Source organism: Otolemur garnettii, unplaced genomic scaffold, assembly GCF_000181295.1.
Source record: "Otolemur garnettii isolate 467f Iridium unplaced genomic scaffold, OtoGar3 scaffold00031, whole genome shotgun sequence".
NCBI lineage: Eukaryota > Metazoa > Chordata > Mammalia > Primates > Galagidae > Otolemur > Otolemur garnettii.
Window position 1 is genome coordinate 2,979,063 of NW_003852426.1, and position 10,739 is coordinate 2,989,801.

Consider the following 10,739-nt stretch of genomic DNA (forward strand, 5'->3'; position numbering starts at 1 on the left):
TTCTTCCTCCCTCCTTTAGGCCTGGGCTTTCGGCCCGGGCAGCCCCTGTCCAGTCATCTGGGCACTGAGCCTAGGCCTAGCTCACACCCTCCAGCTGACCCAGGACACTACTGCAGGGTTGGGCCTGAGGCACTGCTGGACAGGAACAGCTGGAGGGGGATCCCACTGAGTTGGGCTGAGACTTGATCCCTTACTGTATCCCACTCCTTTTCCTTCTAATAGAATGTATAGTCTTTTCTGCCTGACCCACTCTTGTCCTTTTTATCTGACTTTCAAGTCTCAGTCTCCTCCAGTTTAGGGCTATGAGGATATCCTGTAACATCCCCACTTTCTTCCCGAATATCATCCCTTTCTCCACCACGGCCCCTCCCTCCTGGGCTTTGAGCCCTTTGGCTCCAGTTCCTATTGTTTGTTTGAGCTGCTCATCCTGGAAAGCAAGAGAAGGCTGAACCTGTTAGAGGGCAGGGGACCCAGAGACTGTTCACCCCAAAGGGCGTGGGGCCCCCCATCCTTCCTGTTTACTCAGACACATTCCAGGGATCTATATCCTCTGGTCTGTCACGCCATGGGACATCTTTGCTAGACAAAGACATACTCTAGCACTGCAGGGGTGGGGGCAAAGGGATGATGTGAAGTCTATAATCCCACACCCACTCCACCCCAGAGCCAGCTATATCTTAATTGTTTTAGTTTTTGATGCTGGTCCTATCGAAGCCACTTTCCCCCGAACTCCCCCATCATGAGCCAGAAAGGCAGCCACCATTCCTTCAACTCCCTCCAAGTTGTTTATTTAATAATAAAAAAGGAGATATGCACACATGTAAACCTGATCTCCCTCCACCACCCTCCTTTACTCCTGGTAACTAGTGACAAAATGTAAAAACTTCCCTTGTCCCACCTGGGGACTAAATTCCCATCTCTAACCCCCCCCCCCAAACAGAAAAACAAAAGAATAGAGTATACACAGGAGCCTACCCACCCCCAAACTGAATCTTATCCAATACCCTCAAAGAAAAAAAGCAGGGACTGGGGGTTCACAGAAATGAGAGGAACCCTATATGATGAGAAGAGAGGTGAATCTCTCACCTCAAATAAGTGCTTAACACCCACATTGTCTTTCCATTACCAATTGCCCTAAGCCTAGAGATTAGGGAAATTCAAAACAGTCTCATTTGGTTACCGTGTACCCCCTCCCCCAGTTCTAAGTCAGTGTGTGTGGCAGAGGTCAGGGATGATTGAGGTAGAGGGGCTGGTGGGAGGCCTGATGGGTCTGGCTGGCTGCAGAGGCTGGCAAAGGGCCACCTGTGGCATTGCCTGGGGTTGGGGATGGCTGTTTTCGGAGCGAGGGGGGCACCGTGGAGGTCTTGATGTGAATCACCCTGGTGTCCATGACCTCACACTCGATCTGCATCATCTCCTCATAGTCCCCTGGGGCCCCCCGGCCTGACAGGGTCTCTGTGAGAAGGAGAGAGTGAAGGAAAAAGACAAGGGGGAGGTAAACAGGGGGAGGGTATCAGAAAAGTAGAGGTAAGCAGGGAGGGAAGGAAAGGGCCACAGTGAGGAGGCAGATCCAGTGGGAGTTAAATGAGATGGCAGGGATGGAGTTTGGTGCAGGGAGAAAGAAAGGGATAGGGAAAAAAATGGCATTGATGCATGTAGGGTCACATAGGAGGGGGCATCAAGAAAAAAAAAAGGAAGTGAGAGTCTGGCAGGTTCCCAGCCCACCGCCCTCTGCCCAGCATCTACCCAAGCACCTTCACCAAAGGAAGACCCACACCCTCATCTTCCTCCCATCAGTCTCCTGTATTTTGTTCTCTTCACCCATTTCCTGCTGCTTCTCACCTATGAGTCTACCATCTCTCCAATGTCCCACTCCTTTCCCCTCCCCCTGCCATGCTGGACCTTCCCCAACACCCGGCAGGGAAAGAATTACCATTGGGAGCCATGGCAGGCATCACCAGGGACATCTTGGGCCGGGAGGTCTTATTGTGGCTAATAGCTGGGAGCAGCAAGTGGTCCTAGGGAACAAAGGAGCCAGACTGGGAGGACTGAGGAAAAGATACTGACAGGCTTCCCAGTCTTACTCCACACCCTCTCAATGAAGACAGACTTTTGGGGAGTCCAGAATGACAGAGACAGGGCAGAGAAGAGGAACTCACCCTTCGGAAGGACACAACATAAAATGTGTCTTCCCTTCGGTCAATTGCATCCAAGAACTCTGGCTGTGAACGCTCTGGGTGGCGATATAGCTGGAGTTGGCCTACAGAATCCCTAGGCAGGTAGGGAAATAGGATTTGAGGGAACTAAACCTAGTATTCAGTCCCCACTGGGGAAAGGAGTAAGAGGAAAGAAAAAGAAAAAGCCACAGGCCCCCAATGGATGAAGGAGACATACCCCATTGGTAATAATAATGACAAGCATGGGACAGCTCCTGGGGGTATAGCTCTTGAGAGTAGAATCTCACTTAAAAATTAAATACCCACCCAAACTTACCTTTCTGGGGGCCCAGGGGGTTGGGTAGAGATTGCTTTAACTGGAGGTGACTTCTTCCATAGCTGAGACTTCTGGAAGGAGAAGTATCTAAGGATTTGAAGAGGGTGAAGGGAAAAGGGAAAGAGACAGACGGCCCCTAGCTGATGCCATCTCACACCCACCCTTCCACTTTCCCTAAATGATCCCATAACTTCTACAATGAGATGCCCACTCAAAATCCTCAGGACATTTAGCCCCTGTTTTCAAGTGGCCTTCATTGAACTAGCCCTACCCTTTCCTACCTGTCTGTCCTGGGTCCTCTGAGGGATCTTCCGCCGGCCTCTCTGGTGGCGCTGGACCCAGCCACTCAGCTCGTCAGCAAGCCTGGGGAAGTAGAAGAAGCTTAATACCTTTGTGCCATGCCCAGATTCCACTTTCCTTGTGTGACCACAGGAGTAAGAAGAGAGGGCAGAGAGAGCTGGTGCTTCAGTACAGAGGCCAGCCAGACTGCCTGTAGATGGCCTGTGGAGGACAGGGAGGATACCCCAGCCATGAATCCCCCATACCTCAAGGACTCGGTTCGGTTGAAGTGCCGGCAATCAGAGGAGAGGAAGAGCTGGTCTAGATCTCTCAGTAGTAGCTCCTTGGCCCCCCCAGGGAAGGCTGTCAGGTTCCTGGAGTAAGACAAGGAGGAGGCAATTCTAGGAGACTGCTCAGAACTCTCACATCAACAAAGAAGACAGTGATGACAAGAGAACGGCTTTGGTTCCCACTCACCAAAAGTAGCTTTCAGGGAGAAGATTCAATTATATCCCTAAAGAAGACAGGGCCCTTTCTCTCCTCACCTGAAACTGGGCTGGTCTGTGGGGCTAAGCTGGGGCTCCTCAGGGCTATGGGAAGACCCCCGTAGGGGTTCAACTCCAGGAAGAAGTTCTTGCTCTGAGAACTCCAATAAGTGTCTCTGGGGCCGAGGCTCTCCCTCACCCATCCGAGGAGAGACAGGAGCTGGAGGAGGCTCAGTAATGCTGTAGATAAGCAAGAACAGAGCATGATGAAGAATCCAGCTTTATCAAGTATCTAACTAAGAATAGGGGACTCTACAGATGGATTGCCTAAGTTCCAGTCTGTTAAACAAAACTGAGTCTCGGCTTGGTGCAGTGGCTCACACATGTAATCCTAGCACTCTTGGAGGCTGAAGCAGGAGAATCCCTTGAGCTCAGGAGTTCAAGACCAGCCTCAGCAAGAGTGAAACTCTGTCTCTACTAAAAATAGGAAAAAAACTAGCTGGGCATTGCAGTGGGTGCCTGTAGTGCCAGTTACTCGGGAAGCTGAGTCAGGAGGAATGCTTGAACCCAGGAATTTGAGGTTGCTGTGAGCTGGACAGGCTAAGCCATGGCACTTGGCTTTCTAGCCTGGGCAACAGAGTGAGACTCTTTCTCAGGAAAACACAACAAAATAAAACTTGAGTTTCTTCACCTGTAAGATGGGAATGACAATGATCCCTATTCAAGAAAAGGAGGATGCTTAATCTAGAGCCTAGAACTCAGTAAGCACTTAATAGTCATTATTTTTATTGACATTATCACCATCATCTATTCTACGATGTAACACCTATTAGAAAAACATCAGCTCAAGGACCTAGCTAGATGCAGAATCAGTGCTGAAGATACCAGAACTGTTTGTATGTAAGTGGAAGGAAATGGATTGGGCCAAAGCAGGCAATCAGGTGGCTGTGAGGGTGGCTGTACCTGGAGGGCTCTCAGGAAGTGAGAAGAGTCTCACCTGACGGGTCCAAAGTTGAAGGTAATGAAGAGAAGAAAGACCATAATGCAGACCACCTTCCTGTTCCCAGACTCTAACTTGAGCTTGCTATTCTAAGGTGCAAAGGAAGAGACGGAGGAAAGAGTCATCCTAAGAAGCCCATACTCCCCCTGTCTCCCAGGGACAGCCCAGTCTCACCTCAGCCAGTAGGGCCTCCAGCCGCCGCCGGAGGGCAGCATTCTCCCGGCGGAGCTGCTGGTTGTCGGCCAGGACTGCCTGCAGCCGAGCCTCCAGCCCCTGCAGATACTCTTTCTTCTTTTTCCGGGACTGGCAAGCGGACTCGCGGTTCTTGATCATTCGTTGCTGCCGCTTCAGCAGCTTCGCCTAAGCACCCAGAGGCCAAAGAGAGAATGACAGATGAATTGTTAAGAAACCATGCCCCCAACCCCCAGGGAACGATTACCGAAGCTCACAGGAGCCATTCCCCTGCCTGCCTGATCTCTACCTACGCTGTCAGAAAAGGATTTTTCCTCTCTTCTAAAACATTCCAGGGAACGGGCCCTTCTCTCAACTATTCCCTGCTATTGCTCCTAAGAAGTGGGAAAAGTTAGACTATAGAAGGAACTTCCTCCATCCTGGTGGAACCTCTTTCCTTGGTGGGTCTTCCTTCCTTCAGCCCTCCTTTATAGGGTCTAAAGTTTAACCATGCTGTACTTAAAGAACAGTTTACCTGGTTTCCCCCAATGAAGTAGCCTCCCTCTGCCAGCTGCTACTACCACAACCATAACACAGTATGGCTTCCCTGCCTGTGATTTACTGAGACCATTTCTCCATCTGTAGTGATAGCAAAATTAAGAATCCTAAAACTGGCTCGGCGCCTATATCTCAACCGGCTAAGGCACCAGCCACGTACACCTAAGGTGGCGGGTTCGAATCCCCAGCCCGGACCGCCAAACAACGACGGCTGCAACCAAAAAATAGCCGGGCGTTGTGGCAGGCGCCTGTAGTCCCAGCTACTTGGGAGGTGGAGGCAGGAGACTCGCTTGAGCCCAGGAGTTGGAGGTTGCTGTGAGCTGTAATGCCACATCACTCTACCCAGGGGGACAGCTTGAGGCTCTGTCTCAAAAAAAAAAAAAAAAAAAAAAAAAAAAAAACCAAAAATGCATGAATTTGGTACTCTTACAGAAACAGGAGTCTACTCTGACCCCCAGGATCATCTTATGGATTTGCTTCCTTACTTTTGGTCCTGGGTCTCAACTTCTTCCTTATCCCACAGTTCTCTGTGTGACAGACACCCTCCTTCCCTTCCCATCACTAGCCCTATTCTCCTCCCCAATACTCACATCCACTTCAGGAGGGCAGGAGTTCCCAGGCATAGGAGCTGGAACGATGCTCTTCCTCTCAGGCCGAGGAACAGGGGGGCTTGGTCCTTCAGTCTGGACTCGAATAGCACCCTGGATGAGGACAACTGGGGACACGGAAAAGTGAGCAGGAGGTCAGAGACGTGAGTTGGGTGGGGTCCTTGTGCCCACACTCACACCTGAGCACCCAAGGGTTGGAGCCTCCCTGTGAGCTCCCTAATAAGGTCAATGCAGCCCATCTCCTGTTTTCCTTCAGTACCTGGGGGTGGTTGGACAAGGGGCTGCAGAAGAACTGTGGTGCTAGGAGGCACAGCTCTGGGTGGCATTGGGACAGTGGTCAGCACCACAGGTTTAGGCTGCAATGGAGGCTTCCGGGTGGGCAAGGCTTTGCCTGAACGAAGGTGAGAGGTAGGAAAGAAAGAATGAAGGGATATTTAGGACTACAGTCTTTTTACTAGGAACCCCACATGTCAGGATGACCCATTACCTGAGGAGCCGTCAGGGCATGGGCCCATGCTGATCTGGACAGCTCCGAGTGAGGGGGCTGGAACATCCAACAGGAGGCACCCTGGAGGGGAGGGGGACTCTGTCTTCACTTCTAGTACTTCCTCTCCTATAAAAGCCTGTATGGGGCATTCCAGAGATATATTAGTCAGGAGGACTGTCAAGGAGAGGGAGCTGAAGAAGAGACAGGAGGAACTCATTGGAGCACCTGGAGGGAGGAAAGGAGGTAGATGCTCACCTGGTTGGAGGAGTCTGCTGAGAGGACAGAAGCCTCAGAGTTAATGGAGGAAGATGGAGAGACAGGTTCTATCTTGGTCTGGACATCTGGGGGTGGCAGGATGAGATATAAAGCTGGATACTAGATAAACACTGAAGGGCTAAGAGTGTTAAGATGGGAAATGGGTCATTTATCTTTGTACTTAAAAATAAAACTCTTTGGCTCATGGCAGGCAATCTAGAAGGGAAGCCACAGAGCCACTCATCTGCTGGCTCTCCTCCTACCCCTTTGCTTAATACTTTCCTTTCTCTTTCAGTGGCTTCTCTAATCTTTCTCATCTCTGTTCAGTTTTCCTCAAGGATGTCCTTGCCTTTCTGCATGTCCCTCTTTCTTCCTCACAGACTTTCTCTATTCACATAGAAGAGGCCCAAGCAGCAGGAGTCTCCAGCATTCATATGGCTCAAATTCCCATCTTGCCAGATTTCTACCTCACTCTGTCTCCATGCTGACAACTGTGAAGTCTGCATCTCTTTTCAGCTGCTCATCTGCACCCAACCCTGGCTCCCAAGCTGCCTTCTGGTCACTTCCATTCTTATGCCCCACCATTCACCCAGCTGGCCTTGAACCAGGTTTCCTGATTGTCCCTTCATACAAGTTCTCCCAGGAACCAAATTGTAAAGCCTCAGTCACCTCTGAGTCTTCATGGCCTTTGTTAAATCTTTGTGACTTGTCAAATGCTCCATAAAAACAAATGCTAAGTCCCATGTGTGTGAAATAAAACCATCCAGAGGGCCAGAATCAACCCAAAAGTCAACAGTCTGTAGTCTGTTACTAATTCTTGTCCATACCACTCACTTTGGTGCTGAATTATTTGATCACTAAGATTGCTATTTTAAAACTTCAATTTCTATTTCTGAATAGATAATACAGTCATATGATATAAATTCCAAAGGAACAAAGGAGAATTCAGTGAGAAGTCAAGTTTCCTTTTCTTCCCTGTTCCCAAGCCACCCAGATATCCTACTCAAAGATGATCGTAATTAGAGCAATTTAATCATGATGTGTTACAACCCTCACAAACTTGAGAACTCTTTAAAGGTAATACAATGCTGTTAACTGTAGACTCTAGGAGTAGAGTACATGGTATCCCAACTTCTCTGTATATTTGAAAATAACACAGATTAGCTCTGTGCCTGTGGCTCAGTAGCTAGGGTGCCAGCCACATACACCAGAGCTGGCAGGTTTGAACCCAGACCAGGCCTGCCAAAACAACAATGACAACTACAACAAAAAAATAGCCAGACATTGTGGTGGGCACCTGTAGTCCCAGCTACTTGGGAGGCTGAGGCAAGAGAATGGCTTAAGCCCAAGAGTTTGAGGTTGCTGTGAGCTATGATGCCACAGCACTCTACTAAGGGTGACATAGTGAGACTCTGTCTCAAAAAAAAAAAAAGAAAGAGAAAGAAAATAATGGCTTGGCACCTGTGGCTCAAGTGGCTAAGGTACCAGCCACATACACCTAAGGTGGCAGGTTCGAATCCAGCCTGGGCCCGCCAAACAACAATGATGGCTGCAACCAAAAAATAGCTGGGCGTTGTGGCGGGCACCTGTGGTCCCAGTTACTTGGGAGGCTAAGCCCAGGAGTTGGAGGTTGCTGTGAGCTGTGATGCCATGGCACTTTACCCAGGGGGACAGCTTGAGGCTCTGTCTCAAAAAAAAAAAAAAAAGAAAAAATAACACAGATAAATATGCTCTTAACTGTCCACAAGTTCTTTTTATTTTTGGCGGGGGGTGGGGAGGGTTGGAAACATAATCTTATTCTGTCACCCAGGCTAGAGTGCAAGAGTGTGATCATAGCTTACTGTAACCTCAAACTCCTGGGCTTAAGTGTTTTTCCTGCCTTGGCCTCCCAGAGTGCTAGGATTACAGGTGTGTGAGCCACCACACTTGGCCTATCCACAAGTTTTTAAAAAGTGCAAAGTAATGGTAAGTTGAATGACACAATAGAATGTATGTGCGAGGAACAAGGAAAAGAAAATTCATCTCCATCTTGTCAACATTGCTCTTGGCACAATTTCCTAACATTTTCTCTCTCCCTTCTGTTTTCTCTACTGGTTATCTGCCTCACAACCTTTTCCATCTTGTACTGCTGCCTGCACCCTCTCCCTCCATCTGTACACATACACACAGATGTATACATTCTCCCTTGATAAAGCCTGGAGATGGGGCAAGCTGTTATTACCTGAGGAATCATCAGACATGTGGTCCACATTGACCTGGATGGTTTCAAATGAGGATGTTGGATCTGGATCATCTCCCAGGAGGCAGAGTGGGGGTGCCACGGACTCTGTCTTCACATGCAGCACCTCCCCTATTCCAAGGGCCTGAGTGAGGATTGGGGTGAAGAAGGAGGGAAGAAACCAAGAGAGGTGTTGAGAGTAAGACCAAGAACAAAAGCTTTAGTGTTTATAAACCACCAATTATTTGACATTCTGATCTAAATGATACCCCCTAAGCCAGTGGTTCTCAACCTTCCTAATGCTGCAATATATTTTCATTGTTACAAAGGGGTCACAACTCACAGGTTCCCATCTTGCCAGATTTCTACCTGAGAACCGCTGCCCTAAGCTATCTCTGGCCCCTATTCTTTCTTTTTACTTTATTCCTGGGAGGGCTGGTGAAGTCTCAGTGATTCAAATATGGTGTAGGGTGGACAACTTGGGCAAGAACAGTTCCAAAATTCACAACAGTTGACAATTATCTTCTTCCAAATCCCACCACTTCTGCTGCATATCTCTGTATGTTAAAAAAAAACCATCTTTGGCCAGGTGAGGTGGCTCATGCCTATAATCCCAGCACTTTGGGAGGCCAAGGTAGGTGGATTGCTCAAATGAACTCATGAGTTCAAGACCAGCCTGAGCAAGAGTAAGACCCCATCTCTACTTAAAAGAGAAAAAAACTAGCTGGGTGTGGGCAATGCCTGTGGCTCAAAGGAGTAGGGCACCAACACCATATGCTAGAGGTGGTGGGTTCAAACCCAGCCCCCACCCCCCCAAAACAAAAAAACTAGCTGAGTGTTGTGCTGGGTGCCTGTAGCGCTAGATACTTGAGAGGTTGAGGCAAGAGGGTTGCTTGAGCCCAAGAGTTTGAGGTTGCTAGGAGCTATAACACCAAGGCACCACTCTGTCTCAAAAAAAAAAAGAAGAAAGACCCCATCTTCACTTCTAATTTTATTTTTTTTAATTTTCTTTCTTTCTTTCTTTATTTTTTGAGACAGAGTCTTACTTTGTGGCCCTTGGTAGAGTGCCATGGCATCATAGCTCACAGCAACCTCCAACTCTTGGGTTCAAGCAATTCTCTTGCCTCAGCTCCCAAGTAGCTGGCACTACAGGAGCCCACCACAACGCCTGACCTTTTCTTTTCTTTCTTTCTTTTTTTGAGACAGAGCCTCAAGCTGTCCCCCTGGGTAGAATGCTTGGCATCACAGCTCATAGCAACCTCCAACTCCTGGGCTCAAGCGAGTCTCCTGCCTATGCCTCCCAAGTAGCTGGGACTACAGGCACGGCCAAAAACCAGCTAATTTTTGGTTGCAGTCATCATTTTTATTAATTTTTTAATTAATTAAATTAATTAATTTTTAAAATTAATTATTAAATTAATTAAATAAATTAATTGCTCATGAACTCATGAGCAACCTCCAAGAGTTGGAGGTTGCTGTGAGCTATGATGCCATGGCACTCTACCAAGGGCCACAAAGTAAGACTCTGTCTCAAAAAATAAAGAAAGAAAGAAAGAAAATTAAAAAAAATTGCCCTGAGCCAGGGCAATCCACCCACTTTGGCTTCCCAGAGTGCTAGGATTACAGGCGTGAACCACAGCACCCAGCCCCACCTTCACTTCCAGATGAACAGAGTGGAGATGTAGAAAATGAGGATATTAAGGAAATGGCAAAGACAAAGAAGAAGCCACCCCTCCCCCAGATCACACCCAACTCACAGCACACAAATTCTTTCCTCAGCATCTGTGGGTGAAGGGAATGAAGTCGAGTCCCTATTACAGAGAGCAGAATGAGGGAGATGACTCTCTCACCTGGTTTGAAGGCTCTGTGGAGTGCAGTGATGACTCCGAGCTGATGGAGGAGGAAGAGCAGGGAGAGGATGGCTCAGACTTCACCTGAAGATCTGCAGGAAAGGGGGTTAGAAAATAATCAGGAGGCTCGGCGCCTGTGGCTCAAGTGGCTAAGGTGCCAGCCACATACACCTAAGGTGGCGGATTCGAATCCCTAGCCTGGGCCCGCCAAACAACAATGACGGCTGCAACCAAAAAATGGCCAGGCGTTGTGGCAGGCGCCTGTAGTCCCAGCTACTTGGGAGGCTGAGGCAAGAGACTCGCTTGAGCCCAGGAGTTGGAGGTTGCTGTGAGCG

General features: G+C 48.7%; 1 protein-coding gene across 5 annotated transcripts in view; it reads right to left on the reverse strand.

The window, feature by feature from the left end:
* Positions 1–762: 762 nt before the first annotated feature.
* The window catches only part of ATF6B (activating transcription factor 6 beta), an 11,044-nt gene continuing 1,067 nt past the window's right edge, over positions 763–10,739 (reverse strand). For 3 of the 5 annotated variants that reach the window (XM_012804737.2, XM_023512934.1, XM_023512937.1), the window contains 15 exons: positions 10,405–10,496; positions 8,558–8,699; positions 6,337–6,422; positions 6,082–6,217; positions 5,854–5,985; positions 5,577–5,701; positions 4,432–4,617; positions 4,255–4,346; positions 3,318–3,497; positions 3,039–3,146; positions 2,775–2,856; positions 2,494–2,564; positions 2,160–2,271; positions 1,934–2,018; positions 763–1,455 (listed from right to left, as the gene is read on the reverse strand). In XM_012804737.2, the coding sequence (XP_012660191.1) occupies positions 1,226–1,455; positions 1,934–2,018; positions 2,160–2,271; positions 2,494–2,564; positions 2,775–2,856; positions 3,039–3,146; positions 3,318–3,497; positions 4,255–4,346; positions 4,432–4,617; positions 5,577–5,701; positions 5,854–5,985; positions 6,082–6,217; positions 6,337–6,422; positions 8,558–8,699; positions 10,405–10,496 (1,859 nt within the window). In that variant the 3' untranslated portion in view covers positions 763–1,225. The remainder of the gene's footprint in view (positions 1,456–1,933; positions 2,019–2,159; positions 2,272–2,493; positions 2,565–2,774; positions 2,857–3,038; positions 3,147–3,317; positions 3,498–4,254; positions 4,347–4,431; positions 4,618–5,576; positions 5,702–5,853; positions 5,986–6,081; positions 6,218–6,336; positions 6,423–8,557; positions 8,700–10,404; positions 10,497–10,739) is intronic. The other 2 variants (XM_023512935.1, XM_023512936.1) reach the window with 2 other exon arrangements.